This window comes from Peromyscus maniculatus, chromosome 16 (assembly GCF_049852395.1).
Source record: "Peromyscus maniculatus bairdii isolate BWxNUB_F1_BW_parent chromosome 16, HU_Pman_BW_mat_3.1, whole genome shotgun sequence".
NCBI lineage: Eukaryota > Metazoa > Chordata > Mammalia > Rodentia > Cricetidae > Peromyscus > Peromyscus maniculatus.
In genome coordinates, this window is record NC_134867.1 from 3,306,895 (window position 1) to 3,328,192 (window position 21,298).

General features: G+C 35.0%; 1 protein-coding gene across 1 annotated transcript in view; it reads right to left on the reverse strand.

Moving 5' to 3' along the window:
* Positions 1-21,298, reverse strand: part of Ascc3 (activating signal cointegrator 1 complex subunit 3) — a 323,710-nt gene that overhangs the window by 123,384 nt on the left and 179,028 nt on the right. Inside the window, exons 23-30 of the mRNA XM_006983742.4 lie at positions 20,738-20,836; positions 19,472-19,640; positions 16,700-16,920; positions 14,769-14,854; positions 13,122-13,288; positions 12,255-12,400; positions 12,018-12,138; positions 8,551-8,693 (exon numbers count right to left, since the gene is read on the reverse strand). Coding sequence (XP_006983804.1) covers positions 8,551-8,693; positions 12,018-12,138; positions 12,255-12,400; positions 13,122-13,288; positions 14,769-14,854; positions 16,700-16,920; positions 19,472-19,640; positions 20,738-20,836 — 1,152 coding nt within the window. The remainder of the gene's footprint in view (positions 1-8,550; positions 8,694-12,017; positions 12,139-12,254; positions 12,401-13,121; positions 13,289-14,768; positions 14,855-16,699; positions 16,921-19,471; positions 19,641-20,737; positions 20,837-21,298) is intronic.

The window sequence follows — 21,298 nt, forward strand, 5'->3', positions numbered from 1 at the left end:
AACTGTGGTTTTGATTTGCACTTGAAAATTAGTGATACTGAACATTTTCCCTAATACCTGGTGTTTTCTTTTGAGAAATGTGTTTAGACCCACTGACCATTTTTGTTGGGTAACTTACTGTTTCGATCTTCAGTTCTTTTTCTTTGTTTTTGAAAATCATATTCTGGACACCAGTCCCTTGTCAGATGTATACATTGCAAGTGTTTTCTCCTATTCTATAAGGCTATCTCTGTATTCTGCTGAGTTTTCTTTATTGTGTCTTTAATCCATTTTGAGTTGGAACTCATAAGAGAGAGGTATGCAATTTCATTATTTTATAAGTAAAAAAATCAATTTCCTAGCATCCTTTATTGAAAACACTGTCCTTTCTCTTAAGGTGTTTTTTGTTGTTCACCAACGTCTTAGTGCCAAGAGGTATGCCATCCTCCTGCTTTCTCTCCTTCCCTCTTCCTCCCTCTCTGCTTCTGGCATGGAGATTAATCTAGAGCCTTGGAAATGCTATGTGTTCCTTTTCCTTCTTCCTTTTCTTTTCTTTCTTTCTTTCTCTCTCTTTTTTTTCCTTTGGAGACAAGGTCTAGCCTTGGTTGGCCTAGAACTTCTTATGTAGACCAGGCTGGCCTTGATCTCAGAGATTGCCTGCTTTTTACCTCCTAAGTGTTGGAATTTATGGCATGTGCCACCACACCCAGCTTCTTAAATCCCTGTCTTACCACCTTTGTCAAAAATCAGATGGACATACATATCAGTTTTTAATGTCAATATTATGCTAATCACTATAGCTTTGAATTTGTTGAATTGCTCAAAATGGCTTTGGTATTTGGTCCTTTTTATAGTTCTGCCCACATTTTAAGAGTGGCATTTCCTAGTTCCATAGAAAACCACAGAAGTACTTTGATGGATGTCACACTGGACTTCTCTTCTGGGAGTGTTTTTGCGACAGACACCTGACAGACAATCTGTCAGCAGTCACAATGATTTCACTCCACCACAGTGGGGAAAGACTGGTAGCATTCATGGTGTAGGAGTGCTTGGTGGAGGCCTCATGTTTCAGTGAACCAAAAAGCAGAGTAGGCAAACGAAGACTTGTGGTGGGACCTTCAGTGTGGGACCTATCTCTAGGAACCTTTTTATTCCGGCCAGGCCCCAACGCATAAGTGCTCCACAGCCTAAAGATAATACTACAAAATGTAGAACAAGTGTTCAAAATTTAAGCCTGTGAGAGGACATTTCTGATCAATTCATAATGGATATTCTGTCAATGCTGGCTCTCATTTTGTGAGCATAAGTTGCCCTTCCACATTTTTGTATTCTCTTCAAATTTCTTGAATTAATGTTTCATAATTTGGAATGCAAAGGTCTTTTTGCCTTATTAGGTGAATTTACTCTTAGGCATTTTATTATTATTATTCTTTGTAGCTATTATAAATGGGATAGCTTTCTTGATTTCTATTTCAAATAATTCAAACTAGCATAAAGCAACACTACTGGCTTCTGCATTCATTTTGACTCTATTCTACTGAATTCATTCATCATTTCTAACAGCTTTTGGTAGGATTTTTAAAATTTTCTCTCCATGTTGTTTGCAAACAGTACCAACTGGGCTGCTATGGCAGGTCTTCTAGCACTGTTTGGTGAAAGTGCTCATCCATGTCTTATTTCAGGTGTTATAAGGGTCTTTCAGCTTCATTCAATACAATGTTGGTGGATTAGTTATCATCTACATACTTTATTATATTGAGGTGTTGTAGCCGCTCCCCAAGAATTGAAATATTCTGTTCTAGCTCGTATGCCTTAGGAGTCCTGTGATTGACCAGGCTTTGTCCAAAAGTACACACAAGTGGGAAGGAGAGACTTATGGGCAGAGCTGTCTGCAACTGTACAGAGCTCCTAGGATGCAGCCTTTGTGAGGCATCAGCATTCATGGGGTAGGATTTTGGGGGATACAATTTCCTTATGCAACACCTTAAACACACACATGGAATTAATCCTACTAAACTCAATGGTTCAATCTAGACCTGGATGGGACTGTTTACTCAATATGTGGGCAGTGTCCTATCTGAGATGAAATGTTTGTTCACAATGCCTCAAGAAAAGTTACATATAGGAGGCATGTTTCTTCTATACCCATATTTTCATTTTCATTTATTCTCTCTGCAATGAGATGATCATGCTTTGCCCTCATTTTGATGAAGTTCTGTATTTTGCTAACTGATTTACCTTTACCTGTCGTTGTTTCCCTAAATGAAATCAACTAAACTAAACTCTTTAATGTGCTTCTGGTATTTAGTTGATGACTTTTACATCCATGTTCATGATGTATGTAGCTTTCTATCTGGTTTTCTACAAGGGTAAGACTTACCTTGTAATCTTGGCTGATAGATTTTCTTCCTCTTAGTGTCAGGAGAATTGGTATTAGTTTTTTTTAATGCTTGCTAAAATTGAGAAAAGAAGCTATCTAGTCCTGGGCTTTTCTTTGACAGTAAGCTTATAACTACTAGTTATCTAGTTATTTCTCACTGACCTGCTTAGGTTTTCTGTTTCTTCATGGTTCAATCTTGGCAAATTATATGTGTCTGGTAACTTTTTCTAGGTAACATACTATTCATAATAATATCTAATATTTGTTAAGTCATTTATAACATTTCTCAGTTCATTTTGAATATTATCTATTATCTGATTGATAGAACTGTAACTTTAAGGGCATTTTGGGGTGGGGAAAAGGAAAACTTTATGCTTATAAAACACCTCAGGGACTTGAAACTGAAATTGCTCATCATAAATGGACACTTAAAGTTGCCCTAATGCACACAGTAAAATAAAAATAATGCTGATGATGTATTCTTTTGTCCCATAGTTATTGGATTTACCACATATTAAGGACCTAGAAAGAGTGCTACTCTATGTCAGGTGGCAAGTAAGTTTTAAGTGGTTAATGAGCATCATAGGAAGTGTTCTTAACCAGAAACCAGAGTTATTTGGTGGTGAGATTTATCTAGAACCTGCCTATTACTAAGAGGACATCATTCTTCTATATAAGAAGATAAACTTGGGATATACTTCTCATTTACTACCTGTGTAACCTATCACAGCTTTGAACATATCATAAAGACATAACTGCAGATCATTATGACATCTTGTACAATGGTGCTGACTTTCACTTTATCAAAATAAAAATATAAGAGAATGAGTAAATGTCACTGGTTTTTATCTCCTTCATTGCTAGAATGCAAGTGTGCCAGTTGATAGTATCTTAGAAAGGTTATGTGCGACTCTGGAGGATGAAGTATGCTGTGTACTACTGAAAAGTAATGTTCTCTTCGTACACTGCTGGAACCATGTTCCAAGAGCCAAGTGGCCATGGTTGTGTATACTCCCTGAAATCTCAGCTAATAAGCATAATATTTTTATTCTATTCCCTGTGACTCTTAGCTTTGCTAGTTTTAAAAGGTAATATTCATGAGATTAATAATTTGCTTAAAATAATAATAGCTGAAATATCTATACAGAGTATTTGATGTTTCTGTTCTACTTGATGGAAAAACAAAATGTGGTTAAACTATCATTTAGCCTCCTGATTTTGATGAAATTAGGCTGTTATGTAACAAAGGTGGGAAAAGTTTAGGTAGACATAAACTTTCTATGTATCTATTTAAAAAATAATCAAAGACTTTTTAACTTTATGAATTAAGCATATATAAAAATCTAGCTGTCAGTCTCTTATGGACATGCATTTTGGGCACTCTAGATTAGCTTATCAGCTTGCTGAAAAACATGTCCAGGTGACATATGGTAAAGCAGATAAATAATATAAGTAATTTTGGCCTCGAAGAGTGGCAAATAGAAACAATTTGACCCCTATCCTTGCTTAGCAGCTGCGTCACATATGTACCAATAGATTTTAAACAATTTCATTTCTATCCCTTTTTACTATTCTGTACTATTGAATGTAATATATTAGCTGTGACTCTTATAGTTTAGTCTACTGACTAGTGGTTAATTTTCATTATCAACTTGACTGGATTTAGAATTGCCAGAAATATATGTCTGTATGTGTCTACGAGGGCATTTCCAGAAGGGTTTAACTGAACAAGTAAGAGTCAACCAAACGTATGGCACAGTTCCATAGACTGGGGCCCTGGACTGGATGAAAGGAACATGCAACCATTTCATGGTTCTGTTTCCTAACTACAGACTCATGTGACCACGCCGTCCCTGCCATGATGGACTAAATTCTCAAACTGTGAATGAAAACAAACCCTTCTTTTCTTCAAGTTGTTTTTGTCAGATCCTTTGTGGCAGCAAAGGAGCGAATACCGTGAAGAATACTGAGAAGGACAGTAGAACTGTGGGGGTGGTGGTGTGCCTTCGGGGAGAGTGCACAGACCAGACCCTGAGTTCTAACTCAGCTCAGCAAAACAAACAGAAATGTAGGTCTCCATGTTAACTGCTGACCACGATGGAAGCTCTAGTTGAGTTGTCCCTCTAGGGGACACATAGATAAGGATGTTTTGATTACTTGATGAAAAGTTACACTGTTTGGAAGCCTTTTTTTTTTAATGTAAGTCTTGGGAAAAATACCAAATTAATAAATTTGGGCAGTAAAGGAACTATATAGTGAACCTGCACTACTCATGGACAGCCAGGAATACCTCCTATAACATAAGCCAAAAATATATTTTCTTTTCCTGATGTATGTCACAGATTAAAATTCAGGCAATGAAATTTTTCTTTTTGTCATGAAGTCTGAGAGAACAGTGCAAAGACTCAGTGAAAGTTTGAGGCTAGTAGAAGTGGATGCTCTCAGTAAGAACCCAAGTGACTGAGTAGCTTAATCCCAGAAACTCTTGAAACTGCTGTAAACGACTTCTTCTTGGCAAATCCAAAGGATGCTGCTTTGGGGTTTCTAGCTGCAGTATGATTTCATAGGAAGGACAAATCTGGAGTTGTCCCTCTGCGTCTTAACTCTTTCCTTTGAGTTAGTACTGGATCAAGATAATAAATCACTCTTTTTGTCTCTGCTAAGAAATTGAACTCATATATCTTTCTTACCCATGTTCTCTCCATGCTCTAATATTTTTCCCTTTCCTTTCACTACTGCCTCTTCCCAAACACCTAGAAAGTAGTTTTTTTAGCTGCAGAATGATTTGGAGGTTGCTGTGTCAGCAACAGAGTGCCACTCAGCTGCCAAGATAACTACTATGCTTATCCAGCCTTCTTCAAATGCTAGTTACCCGTGTCTGGTCACAAGACACTTAATACTGCACAAAGATCACTAATGATATAAGCCACTAACATTTCACCCCAGGAAGTCTTCCCAGAATGTATCCTCTATAAACATTAAAAATCTAGAAAATATGGTGCTGTTTGGTTTTATGTCAACTTGACACAGCTAGAGTATGTCTGTGAAGAGGAAGCTCTTTAGAGAAACGTCTCTACTAGATTATCTGGAGGGAAAGGTATAGTGCATTTTCTTGAATAATGGCTGATGCCAGCGGGTATAGCCCACGGCAGGTGGTTCAGTCCCGGGGCAGATGGTCCTGAGCTGTATAAGAAAGCAGGCTCGAGTAAGCCCCAAGGAGCAGGCTAGCAAACAGCATCCCTCTTGGCTTCTGGTTCAGTTCCTGCCGCCAGGTTGCTGCTGCCTTGAGTTCCTACTCTGACTTCTCTCAGTGATAGAGTGTGGCTTGAATTATAAGATAAAATAAACCCTTAACTTCCCAAGCTGCTTTTGGTTATGATATTTTATCACAGCAATATAAACTCTAATTAAAGCATTTAATTTAATTTAATTTAATTATCTGGGGGTTCCATAATAAAAACACCTACTTATATAGGTTTAGGTATACTCAAATTGAACTCACACAGTAAACTAAATGCAAACTCAATAAAAACTTCATCAAAATGTTTTTTGTTTTGTTTTGTTTTTTATTTTTAAGAGTAAGTGATGGTGATGTATGCCTTTAATCCCAGCACTTGGGAGGCAGAGGCAGGTGTATCTCTGTGAGTTCGAGGCCAGCATGGTCTACAGAGTGAGTTTCAGGACAGCCAGAGCTGTTACACAGAGAAATCCTGTCTTGAAAATTGAAAAGGAGAAAAAAAAAAAAAAAAAGAGTAAGTGATGAAGCAAGGCCTTCCTGTACTGACACAGACTGGATGAGACGAAACATGTGGAAATGATAAAATTTCCAGTTGTTATAATTTTACCAGAAAACACACACACATACACATACATACACACACGTGCGCGCGCGCGCAAATGCTATGGATTCTACTTATCAATGGTGATAAATTTTTGTGCTAAGTGGAAAAACATTACAACACAATTATCCACAATAGCTGAGCTATACACACTTTCACATATATCATAATTAGAATAAATAAATAAAAGAAGTGCACTCTAGCATGGATGAATGCATGACATTCACATTTTAAACTAATACGAGTCACATATGTGCTAAATGCAGAGCAATGTACTTTGAGCACACACCCTAAATAGTGTTCAGTAGGTATGTACTTTATACCCTGACTTCAAAGAAATGATTGAAGTTGGAACACTTTTTGGGATAAAACAAAAAAGAAATAAAATTAAGATGAGATCGATGCTGCCCATACACTAAACCATCAATAGTTAACTTATCTATTTTTCAGTATTTGCCTCCTAAATTGTAATATTATTGTAGGCACAACAGGTTACTTTTTAAAGCATTTCTTAAAAATGAACACAAACATTATTAGATTTCCTTATGGCATCTTCAAACACAATCTGTTGGTTCTCGCTTACTCCTATACCTTTCTAACACATACCTACTGTCATGTCTCATGTGTCCTATCATCCTACCCCATCCCCTTCCTCAACAGCTCTGTTGTTCCCTCTTGAGATCTCCTTTCACTATAAAGCCTATACCTACATTCACAGTCTCCTCCCATATAATGTATACGTATAAACAAGATAAACTAGGATCCTGTATGAGGGAGAACATGCATTTTTTTAATGTTGCTGAATCTCAGTCACTTTGCTTCATATAATTCTTTCCAAGTAATATCTACTTTCCTTAGAAATTAAATAACACAGAAAAATTTATTTTGACCTTAAATTATATTGTGTGTATGTATATATATGTGTGTGTGTGTGTGTGTACACACACACACACACACACACACACACACACACACACACACACATATATAAAAAACCTTAAGAAAGTAATGATGAAATCTTAAAGATAAATGCTTACTAGTACAGGAAAATCATCCGTGGAATTTAAAACACTTTGCAATACCTGCTTATGATAGCATATACACTGTATCCAACAGACCTGAACTCTAAATGGCCATGAGAAAAGGAAAGGCAAAAATGTGCAATTTGTTCAGACTGGATTGATGGGTTTGAAACACTTAAGGCTATGACCACAAAAAAAAGAGGAGATGAAGAGGGAAGGGAAGATGATACAACAATTAGGTAACCTATTTCCTTGATCTTGATCTTAATCATAACTCTGTCTTAGAAAATATAAACTGGAAAAGTGATAAAAAGGGAAATCACTATGATTTAAATCTATGGAACTGAAAAGGGATACCTATAAATAGCAGAAGGGACAATAAGGTCCATATTACACAGACTATATAATATAATCTAAAAGGCAAAATCTTCAATTTGTAAAGAAAAAAAGACAAGCAAAAATAATTAAGGAGATTAGTATATATACATACTAACATACACACATGTAGGAAAAGTTATATAAAGTTTCATATAGATATTTCCAACTAACTGTAAGGCTCAACAAATCTTTAAGATATACTGAAAAAGATAAAAGACCATAAAAAATGAAGAGACAAAGAAAAAGGAAACCAGTGAATAAATATATGAAAACATGTCCATCTACAAAAAATAAAGGTGTAGATTAAAACATCAGGATAACCTTTCATTCAGTGTTAATAAATTACAATAAATGAGTAAGCCTTGCCTTTCCTACACCAAGGTTGACTACTTCAATCAATAGTTTGAGAAATCAATTATCACCATAAGAAAAGCAGCAACTGTGTTCTCTGAGGAAATAGTTCTAAAGAAATAAACTACAATAAAAAAAATGTTATAGCTACATAGTGAAATAAACCTTTACAGGGACAAACTGTAATTAATTAAATATGTAAAGGTAGTTTTAAAGCTTACTGATTAGTACTTACTAAGTTTTAAATAATGATCATGTCATACATTTTTCTAAAGTTAATCTAACAAAACTAATTGGAAGTTATGTAAGGGCAAGAAATACTAATAAATTTTGAAAACAGTTGAATATAAAATATTAATCATGATACTGTTAAATAAAGGGGGTGACCATAGATATCACAGACCATAGACCATGACAATAAAAAAGTAAATGTTTTACTGGGAATACCAGAGGAAATGCATATAAATATTAATAATGTTGTGTTAAGGTAGCAAAATAATGTACTCCTTCTTTCCTCTTAATTATAAAATTAAACTAAATATAATTAAGTACATAACTTCTATCACAGTACAATATGAATTTGAAAAAGCAACTCACTTACCTCTTGCTCATCCATATTCAACCACTGTTTTGGGTCTTCTTCAGTAGCCAGAAAAGCTATCAACTCTAAAGCAGTAAGTCGAGTTTGACGTCTTGATGAGACAAATATCAAAACAGGTTTGGCTGGAGAATGACTTCTAATTGCTGAGGAAAGTTGTGGGAATGAAATATTAAGCCACTTAATGGATGGACATGAAAACCAATGTAGTTCATGGGAATTCTTCATTTGGCTATGGAATTTAGTATTATTTCAGGCAGTAGAGGGGTCTGACAAGATACTAGGAAGGGAACAAAAACGGGAAGATGCTGGCCACAGTTCTACAGAACACTGGCTAGCATGGGAAACTTTATTTATCACTCCTAAGGTCATGCCAAGGAAAGAGGCACTACAATGCCGAGTTTCTCCACTAAGCTATAAATGGACACAGAGTCTTAACACTGAGTTCTCTCTATTCTTCAGTTTGTTTCCCAGACACTGATGCTTGTCTAAGTGATATTAGAGGTAAATAGTCCTGAGATCTATGGAGTCTAAGCAAGTTATGCAGAGTTATGAAAATGCCCAAGAAACAATATCACCATACCCACACTGCCCCCCCACAGAGTCCTATTTTTCTGTTATCAGTAGATAAAATGTAGATAAATAAAATGTGCAACAATAAATAACTGATAAATGAGAAGAAAGTTTCCTTCTGAGCACAGCAGACTACTGTGGAGATTAAGTGCCTGAGCATGGCACAGCCACTGGGCACACAGAAGAGACTGGCACTTTGAAGCCTGGGTAAGAACAATAAGAAGGAATAATTAATTTTTAAAGAATACTTAATGTGGCACATAAACCATTTGGATCACCTGGAAATGAGGTTTGTTTAAGACAGTGGCAAAATGGCTCCAGAATTTTCACTTAAGTAGCTCTTTCAAAACAGAGAGAGAGGGAATTGAAGGCAGAGGAGAAAAATCACTAAAACTCACTTTATTTAAAAATGTTACAATGAGGTCTAACATCTTATATGCTAAAGAATTAAAACCAAAATATTTAAACATTTTATAAGAAAAAGTTCCTCTTGTTTTGATTTCTTTTTTAAACTGTGAGCTACAAAACCTCTTTTTATAGGCCAAGAAATCAGTTTTGACTATATACCAACAGAAGTTAGGCTAGCACAAATCCTATTTCCAAACTCGAAGTCTAGGAATCACTATAGGTCTGACATATAATTCATATTTCATAAGGATAGGGTTGAACTGATTCCATATCTAACAGCAAGTACTTTAGGTCTTTACTGTTGACTTACAATTTACACAATGCAAATGATTCCTTTTCTGTAATGGCATGCAGCCATTCTCTACACAGACCATAAGAAATTTCTGTAATAAATACCATGAAAAATAAACCCATTTATCCTTATTTATTTTCGTCATTCACAATTTATTAGAGTCCTAAAAATATAAATGATAAATCTGTTACAAATCACCTTAGAAATACAATGTTTAAAACACATACTCCTGCAATACTGGTATCATTTATATAGACAATCATGAATGATCTGTTTCTTTTCCAAACCTCAACCTTTAATGTGTTTTACTGCTGCAAGAACAGGTGTGGTTGAGCAGCTCATGGCAGATTTATTGTTCATTAGTGATTTTGTACAATGCTTCTGTGGAGGTGTAAATAATCTGAACTGCCAAGATGGGTCTCCAGCCCACAATCAATACTGTGCTTCTGTCATAGGCTAATTACAGCAGCTAAAAAGTCGTCACCTCACAATCAACAGCAGTGCACAGGAGAGAATTTATTTTGGAGGTTACTTTTAATTGATACAATAAATATTCCTTCTGTAGTCTAAATAAAACATGTTTCAATAAAACTGGGGTATATTTCGATGCTTCTACTATTTGCTTATTTTTTTAAAAAAGGAAAAATGAAAAACAAAACATGAAAGCAACGGAATTTTTAAAAGTAATGAATTGTCCACATTGTTTTAAATTAAGATTTATTTATTTTTATTATATGTTTATGAGTGTTTGTCTACATGTTTATTTGTATGTGTGCACATCATGTGCATGCCAGGTACTTGCAGAGGCAAGGGGCATTGGATGGTGTGGTGATGTTTTATTTGTGCTCTAATAAGTAAAGCTTGCCTCGAGATCAGAGGAAAAAGCCAGTCACTATACAGAAGTCAGGCGGTGGTAGCACACACCTTTAATGCTATCATTTGGCAGGCAAGGATCTGTCTGGATCTCTGTGAGTTCAAGGCCACACTGGGAACAGACCCAGGTGTGATGGCACATGCCTTAAATTCCAACACTAGTTAACCATGGAGGTCTGTACAGACAGACAGGAAGTGACAGAGATGGGCAGGAAGAGGAAGTGATGTAGTTCGACAGAGAGAACAAATCAGATGGCAGAACAGCAAGGCATATAGGCATGGGTAGGCAGGAAGTAGCTAGTTTTTGGAAGCTGCAGAGTTGGTGAAGTGAGGTTAGCTGTGGCTTTCCCTATTTCCCTGATCTCTCAGGTTTTTACCCCTATATCTGGCTGTGTGTTTTTTGTTTAATAAGACCATTTAGAAATTGGTCTACAGGATGGCCTGGAACTAGAGCTGTAATCTGCTATGAAGTGCTGGGAATTGAGGCCTGGTCTTCAGCAAAGGCATAGGTAATATTAACTATGGAACTGACACTCTGGCTAATGAACTATCCACACATTCCATATTTTCTGTTAAATGTTAAGAACACAATTTTTTTGAAAATTATTGCTCTTTATCATTTGTTTAAGTTATTACTTAACATACAACACCTTGGGTGTGTAATACTAAGAATCATCTACTTCCTAAAATATTATCTTATTCTGTTGTAAAGTCATTTTGAGTAGAGAGGGAAGAGGGACTATAGGATCAGGGGGCGGGGGGCAAGCTCATGATGGGAAAAAACACAGAGACAGCTGACCTGAGCTAGTGGGAGCTCACAGACTTTGGACTGACAGCTGGGGAGCCTGCAAGGCACTAAACTAGGCCCTCTGAATGTGTGTCACAGATGTGTGGCTTGATCTGTTTGTGAGGCCCCTGCATGATCTGGCTTTTTAGAACCCATTCCCTATGGTGGGATGCCTTATTCAACCTTGATGCAGCAGGGAGGGGCTCAGTCCTGCACCAACTTGGTATGTAGGCCTGTGTTGACTACACAAGAGAGGTCTTATCCTCTATGAGGAGTGAATGGGGGATGGGATGGGAGAAGATGGGGGAAGGGATTGCAAGAAGGGGAGGGAGGGGGAACAGTGGTTGGTATGTAAAATGAAAAAAATTTAAATAAAAAAAGAAATACTTCTCATTTTCCATACACAATTCAACAATTATTTGTTTCTCAATGGTTGATATAGCTTTGTTCATAGAAACTCAAACGATTTTGAATGTATTTAATAGCTACTATCTACAGAGAATGCTTATTACTTTATTCCTAGAATCTGATGCTTACCCTGAAATGCAGGCTTATTCATACTAGCCATGCGTGGGCAGTAATGTTGACCTGGGAAACCTTGAATGTGGACTTCTAGAGGAACTGGGCGAACTGATGGTCGGAAGTTGAACAAACCCATCTGGTAAACATGAAAAAGAAACCAGTTACAATTTTTATACTGAAGGATGCATCACAACTTTATAAAGTTAAGCATAAAAAACTGTTGCTGAATTTTTTTGTCACTCTTCCTCATACCTGCTTAATGTTGAGCCAGTCAGCAAGGTCTCTGGCATTAGCTAATGCAGTGGACAGTCCAACTATTCTAACAGGCTTCTCTGTGTGTGATGAAATAAAGTTTGTTCGAGATACAATGACCTCCAGAACTGGACCTCTCTCCTCCCCTAAGAATAAAGAATAATGAACATTAATCATTTCATAAATCGATGCTAGCCGTTGCAGGCACAAAGTCAGAATATAAAGATTTCTTTAAAAAGCACGGGGAGAAAACTACTGTATGAGTAAGTAATCTCACTTTTGTGTAGATATTCAGAGGAATTGAAATCAGTATGTCAAAGAGTTATATATACTTCGGTGTCCATTATATTATTATCCACCATAGCCAAATAATGACTAATTGTTCACTTATAGATGAATAAAGTAAATGCACAATGAAATATTATAAAACAATAAAAAAGAATGAAATCCTGTCATTTACATCATAGATGAATAAGAAGACGTTATGCTAAGAGAAATGAGCCATGGACTGATAGACAAAATTGTATGATCTATGTGGAATAAAAAAAAAAAAACAACTCAAGGAAATAAAGAGAAAAAATAGAGTTTGCCAGGGGATGGGAGTGGTTTGGTGGAGGATGGGAAACCTGAGATGTCAGAAGTTACTTAGCTTCAGTTAGACAGAAGGAATGAGTTCAAGAGACCTAATGAGCTGTAGTTGGTGACAAATATCTTAACATGATTTAATCATTACACATTGCATGTAAATAAAAACATCACATTATATGTCAAGAATATATACAATTATTTATAAATATTTGTCAATGAAATTATAATAGAAGAATGTCAAGTTTCATAGCATTCTATTTTTACTTGAGTGGTACCTACCAAGCAGATGGATCTCATCTATGATGAGAATAGTAACCTGTTGAACGTAGTTCCTATTCTGCCAGCTTCGACTGACTCCATCCCACTTTTCTGGTGTTGTGACAATAAGGTCAGCCTGAGCAATGGATTTCATGTCTGGGGTCACATCCCCTGTCAGTTCAATAACTCTGGAGAGAAATAAAATTGATCCTCAGTAAACATATAACTTTGGACAGACTAAAAACTCTCTCTTTTGAAATAAAATTTTAAAATAGTTAAAACTACTCTATCCCCATTCACTTGAAATTTTCTGAAGTGTCACAATTACATTAATTCAGAAAACCACACAATAAAATATATGGAAGCACATACAAACTCAAATCAATTACATGCAACTTATATGTAAGTGCTAAGCTTTGCTTAATTATACACAAAGCAATTTACTTATGTTGTTTTATAAAACTGAATTGTTATCTCCTTGTCTACATAGTGAAACAGACAGACAGACATCTTATTCATTCATTCCTCCCCCCTTTTCTTTTTTTGCTTTTTGAGATAGGATCTCACATACCCATGCTAAAGTTGAACTCAGTATGCAGCCAAGGATGAACTTGCAATACTAGCTCTCCTGCCTAACATTTCAGTCATGTGCGACTGCACGTGATACTATTTTTTTTTTTAAATCTATTTGCTTATTAGGGAAAGTGTTATTTTGTTAGGGCAGTTGTTAAGAACAGAATTATTTGCAAGCTCAAATTAATTTCTTAGGCTGAAATTTTCTATAGGTAACAGAAAACCTGAAACACACTGGGATAAAAACAAGATCAGAGGGGTAATAAATGCCACCTTTCTCAGGGGGTCTCAGCTTCAGAGTGAAAAAGGAAGTTACCCTTGAAAGCATAGAAGAGGTACATAACACACAGGCAAATCTAGAGGTACATTCCCCATTTTTAGTAATTACTAAACAAAACTTGTTTATCTAGATTCAGACTGAGAAAAGAGAACAAAGGGGAAAGGCTTGCTCCCAAAGCATCTATTTATTTCTTTAATGTTTACATATTATATGGAATATGGAATACATCCAGGGCTGAAGGAATTTACAGTTAACAGTCTGTAACAGTTCAGTCCTCCAGCCCTCTGCTTCAGAGAAGAGGTAGGACAGCTTGCTCCTCTCTTTCTTTTTTAATCCCAATCCCTGAAAGTTTCATTCAGTACATAGTGATTATTCTTTTGTTGAGATACACAAAATTTGTATTTTGCATGTGTACCATTATTTACTTGGAAGTGCATTATGGGACAATCACGTTGTCTGCAGTCTTGCTGATAAACAGTGCTGAAATAAACAGTCTTGTCAAATACTAAAATATTAACAAAAAATAATTTTTTTTCAAAGATCTACTTTTTTTTCATTGAGTAAGTTACATGAGGAATACTTTTAAAGTAGTTTCTAGAAATTATTCTCTATTATATGTAAGAAAATTGATAAATTTTTGTAATAAAGATATTTTGGAAAAGGTATGTCAAATGACAGTATTCATATTAGGTAACTAAATGATTACATTTTCACACTTAAAATAATTAGAATATTGATATAATTCTAGTAATGGTAAACTTTTAAATAAAAGAATATGAAAATCAACTGAAAATTGAATCAAAGTAAGAACTTACTTTTTACCAAGTTTTTCTTCTATTCTAATTTTCCAGTCATCCATCCTTTCACGCACTAGAGCTTTTAGGGGAGCAATATACACTGCCTAAAAAGGGAACAGAGACAAAAGGATTCATGAATAATAATAGCATCTATAAATAAGAAATACAAAACTTGTCAAAATAGAACAATGTGGATTTAAAGAACCCTTTAACAATGAATATTACACTGTTAAAATCAATGAAGGGAACACAATTAACTTTATATTTATACAAAATAAGACAACTAGGTATCATAAACATCCTATCAAAAACCAAAAGGACACATTTTTTAGAGTAATTAAAAAATCAGATATTTTATGATGACACTATAGTTTAACATAATGCAAGCCAACAATTATGAAATAATACATTATTTAAGAATAAAGATCTATAGCCTGGCGGCGGTGGCGCACGCCTTTAATCCCAGCACTTGGGAGGCAGAGGCAGGCGGATCTCTGTGAGTTCGAGGCCAGCCTGGGCTACCAAGTGAGATCCAGGAAAGGCGCAAAGCTACAGAGAAACCCTGTCTCAAAAAACCAAAAAAAAAAAAAAAAAAAACAAACCCCAAAAAAGAATAAAGATCTAATGACAAAAAAGTTTGTATTTTGTATAGAATTTACATGAGCTCATAGAATACTTGAGGACAGTCATTAATTTTGAAGTTTAAAACAGAAACTGGCTGTTTAAGTTTAGTACAAATTGATGCTAGTTATATATTTTAGCTATTTTACTTTTTAAAAAATACCACAAACTTGTCCCTGATAATCTAAACAAAAAATGAAGTATGGTTATGTCCCAAATCGTCGTTTTCAACATCTTGCAATTTAGTTGAGCTGTTCTAGTGTGCAATGTGTTCTTTATGGGTGAATAACCATCTAACAGATTGAAAAGCAGGAGAGTAAAGATAAGCAATAAAGAAAAGGCACTTAATTGGAAAACCCTCCAAAAAGGAAGTTCACTATTTCTGAATCACAATCTAAAAGTATCTTTACTTTCAATATGAGGTACTCACATGATTTAAAGAAAACTGGGTGGTGGTGGCACACGTCTTTAATCCCAGCACTTGGGAGGCAGAGACAGGCAGATCTCTGAGAGTTCGAGGCCATTCTGGTCTACAGAGTGAGTTCCAGGACAGACTCCAAAGCTACACAGAGAAACCCTGTCTCGAAAAACAAAACAAAACAAGAAAACCCTAAAGACATACACATAACACACACACACACACACACACACACACACACACACACACACACACACCTCCAAAAGAACAGAATTTACTGACAAGTTCAGTGTCAAGGAATTGCCCCCTCCCCTTTTTTTCTTCTGTTTCCTTTTTTCTAGTTTCACATAGCTGCCTTCATGGAAGCAGAGAAGAATGGAGGTTATAAGGGACAGGATTAAGGGAATGGGGAGATACTGTTCAAAGGTTATATGTTTCACTTATGTAGAATAAATAAATTCTGAAGACCTATGATAGCCTGGGAAGTAGAGTTAAAATTGCTTGGCTAAATATTCAAAATTTCCTAAGACTAGAACAATGTAGAATAACTGTTCTTATTCCCTTTATATAGTCAAATTATTAAATTATTAGTACTTCCTTCATAGCCAGAGGATTTGATTGTAGGTTGCTGTGTATCTTATGAACATGGCTGTATACCAGGTATCTTATTACAGGCCCACCAATAAGTTGTAGATATAACAAGGGAAAGATTCAACTAGAGGGCTCTAAATTTGAGGTAATTTTTTTTTTTTTGTCAAGGAAATTATTCTAATACTGATGTGTTTCCTTTGGAAAATTTCTGCCAGTAAACAATCTCTCTGGGTCCTGACAGTATATTTAGAACTTTCTATAGCAGAGACTAAGAACTGTCTTTAGGATTGACTGTAAACACACGAATCTTTAAACTGACCTTTGAAGTGGGATACTTGTTGAAGACTCTGAAAATGGCTAATTCAGCTGCAACCGTCTTTCCTGAACCAGTGGGGGCTCCAAGCAGGACATTACAGTCTGTGTGATATAGTGTGTGGAATATTTGTGTCTGTACTGGGTTGAAGTGGCTGAAGTTATATAGAGCTTCATATGCTTTGCACCCCAAAGCTGTGACTGGTAAAGGCTGAAGGTCCAACAATTCTGAAAAACATGATAGTTACTGCTATAAAATCACCAAATAAATAAATAAATAAATAAAAACAATTAAAAAAAACTATGCACAGCATTGGACACTGTATTTCAAATAATTAAAATAATCCTTAAATCTTACACACCAGTAACATCTTTTTACCCACTCACCACATCATAGTAACATGCTGAATGCTATTCTGGAAGGTTCCTATGATAAAGCAACTTGGTCTTTATCATAGTGGCATAAAAACAGATATCCAAGTTCATGAGAACAAAACTAGATCTACCTTAATTCATAAACAAAGCAAAATACCACCTACAAACTTCAGTACTGTAATGTTCACCAACAAATGAATTTTGATTTGTTACACACTGGCCAGGCAGAGCAGCCAAGTAAAGGACAGCCACAGCTAATGGGAACTTAAGAAAATTGTACTACAGAGAATTACTGGAAAGAGCAAAACCCATCCCAAGAAACATTCCAAGAAAGTAGACTAGTCTTTTTCATCATGTGGACTAGAGACATAAGGAACTGGAAATTAAATCAATTTAGAGAGAAAGTTTCACCTATTAATACATACCCCAATGTATCAAGACTTCATATTTTCCCATTTCCAGAAATCTACCAGTTAAAACACTGTGGTATTACTGCCAAGATTTTTATAAAGATGAAGTTTAAATTAGGTTCACTTTAAAAGTTCAGCAAGAAGACAATACTCTGAATTAGATCTTCACCGTATGGTTTCAAAATGCAGCATATGGTTGACTTTCTTATAAAAGGTCTACATAAAAGTAAAGGCTAATCCTTTCCTACTGTTTGGTTCTACTGCATGGTTAGCCATGAGTTTTCTGTCATTCAATTTTCTGTAGAATTCTAAATCAAGAAGGGAGAGTGGAAGGAACTCAAAGTTTGCAATGTCAAATAGGGTACAGATAGGTTTTTAGGAAGAGTAGAAAATCAATCATTGTGCATGATAAGTGGGCAATTATTATCAATGTTCAATGCAAATACTTCAGTGACTTTGCTTGAGTGACTTAAATTCAACGATGTGCTTACATGGACATTGAGCCAAATATACCCTGGGATCACTGATTTATCCTGTAACTTTGAATATCAACTGAAATAATCATGATGGCAAATTTTTGGTTTTGAAAATGTAGTCAAGGGTGGGGTAAAAAAAAAAAAAAGAAAATGTAGTCAGAATAAGGTATTACGCTGATATCTGCTTGGTTGCTTAACTGTGAAATAATTGAGCACTAGAATATAATGATACTATAAAATTAACTCTAATTAGTTAGAGAAATCTTGATATCAAAATATGTATTTTAAATAAAACACCAAACATTTTATATATCTTATTATAAAATTCTGGATCGTATATACAATGAAAGTGAAACAAACAGAAATGTCAGAAAGTTCACCTATGAACAGATTATGATACTGATACTATCATATCTCTTTTGTCAAAAAATCAAAGAGGAACTGAGCGGCATTAAGAGACTCTCCTGAGGCAAACAAATATAAGGTATAAATGTGACCAAAATGGTAAAGATTAGTCATACTAAAGCTTTTTTTCACTTTCTACAAGATTGTGTAGTGAGTTAATTAAAAAGTCGTAAGTAGCATTTAATTGTGAAAGTTTTCCTCTTGAATAATACCTTATGTTGGTTGATAAAAACTGGAAATGTGCTGGGCGGTGTTGGCGCACGCCTTTAATCCCAGCACTCGGGAGGCAGAGGCAGGCGGATCTCTGTGAGTTCGAGGCCAGCCTGGTCAACAAAGTGAGTTCCAGGAAAGGCACAAAAGCTACACAGGGAAACCCTGTCTCGGAAAAAAAAAAAAAAAAAAAAAAAAAAACCCACAAAAACTGGAAATGTGTATGGCTGACTATTTATGATGATAATTTCAAGTACCCTATGAAATATATTTCAAAAATTTCCTGAGGCTTTTAAATTAATCAATGAATTATTTAATTTCACCTTATGAAAATCTAAAATGGAATTTTACAAATGCAACAATGAGAAACCATTCAGTATGTGTTACCACTAGTTGCCATCAAGCTAAAATATGGGAGGGAGTTGATATAAAGGTTTTATGCTATTTGCAGTACACAGTCACTATGGGTATTTGTAAATCCCCTTCTGAATAAAAATAATAATAATAAACCATGAAGCCTTAGTATCAAAACATTTTAGATATTGAAGAACATCAATGGGAGAAAGAAAAGTTCAGAACTGAATAATAATAATTTAGCATACCTATTGCCTTGCCTGATCTGAGAATCCAAAATCTAAAACCTTTCAAGTCATATCTCAGATATTTCAAAGAACACATAATAAACACAATTGAATGAGAAAGCAAGCACACATGAAGAAATTATAATAACTATATAAATGGAGATGAAGCAACAGAGAAAGTGCCATCCTTTCAAAGTCCATCAGAACTGGCTACTTTAATGCTATTTAAACTAAAAAATCATGGCAATATATTAAACTTTATTCAGCGTACATAACAGTAATTTGGTGGAAAGTAATGATTCAAATTAGTAAGTCACTTTACCTGTATGGGGAGGATGTCTCTCTGGTAGAATCAGATGTTGAAAATTGATAATGCAAACAGCCTCAGCTCCTAGCCATCTATCAGACACTGCTCGAATGTAGTACTGAGAGGGCAAAGGCTCAAAAATAGGGATTGTGAATACCAGCAGTTGAGGTTCTTTATTAATAACCTAGTGTGAAATAAAATCTCAAGTAAATATGAGTCTTCTACTGCTGTAAAGGTCACAGTATTCTACTGTTAAGAAAGCAGTACCTACACAAGATACACTGATAATAAAGCACACTGGGTTATAAGAAAGTGAGATGCTTGAGCATTTCAGCAACGCTTGTGTGATTCCCTTTAAGAACCCAATGTACTTTTAGGTAAGGTTTATACTCATTTTGTGCTATTTAGCATGCATTTACAAGTATCACTTTGATTTGTTTACTTAACTCCATTTTAAAAATTCTAATTGCTATACTAATATTTATATTATTCCTATAAATACCATAAGAGAAATACCACAATTACCTATAATAAACATCTGATATAAAGACAAATTCAACAAAACAAATTTGATGCCCTCATAAGATTTTTTTTCAGCTTGAAGCTTTTCTTTTCTCTTTGATAAAAAGTGAAACTACAAGCAAGGCAATAAAGACATGGCAAGAATCTAAGGTTTTAAAAATTATTTCATTTACTTTGTGGGATTACAATGATAATATATAATAATTATAATTATAATATGATTAACCCCTCCTTTCTCCCTTCAAACCTTCCCATATACTCCTTGCATTCTTTCAAATTCATGGGCTCTTTTTCCATCAGTTGCTGTTACATGTATGTGTAAATATTCCTAAATACACAATTTACAACCTGCTCAATCTGTATAATGCTAATTGTAGGTATTTTTCAGGGCTGAACTAAGTTTTTTATTGGCAACTTATAAAGAATTTTCACTAGGTGATTCAATGTTCTCACTATATAATAGGCATATAATACCTAATGATTACTTATTTCATCTACATTACATATTCCTCAACCCTAAGAGCCCTGACTTAACATATGAACAAAATTGTAATTAAAATTCTCAAACATTCATCATAATGATTTATCAATACCATACATTTAATCACTGTCTTCCTTTAAAAGAGGTAGAAATAATAATAAATAAAAAATAAATAATGGAATATCACTTAGAAAGAAAATAAACAGCAGAAATTATTAGATTATATTTTCTCTTCATGGCAGCAAACTAAGGGAAGAGCCATATAAATATGTATTTACCTGTTTTTTAAGAGCTAAGAAGTACTCTGAGTGATAAATATGGTCATTTGTAGGATCTTCTACCCAAATCCACCATGGTTCCCCTACTGTTCCATGGACCTAGAAAAGTAGTATTACAGTTCTTCTAAGTATCACAATCAAGACAAGCTGTTTATATACTCTGCATCTATTGCTGTGTCCAGCAACTTCACTATTATAGTGTCTATTAGTTTACTTACTTAAACTATGAAAGGCAACTTAACATATTTACAAAGCTGCACAACGACAGACACAATCTAATTTTAGAACATTTCATCACCTCCAGAAAAAAAAGGTGTAACTAGCTATAATTATTCACTATAGATTGCCTATTCTGCATATTTAATATAAATAGAATTGTACTCTGTGGACTTTTATGACTGGCTTTTTAATCTGACTCAGTATGTATCGATACTTCACTCATTATTATCAGTTAATGTTTCACTAGATTAATAAACCATATTTTGTTTATCCATTTCAGGCTCGCTCTTCCCTTACAAGGCCCAATCTTGCTCCATGTTCATTTCTTACCTAAGTGGCCAC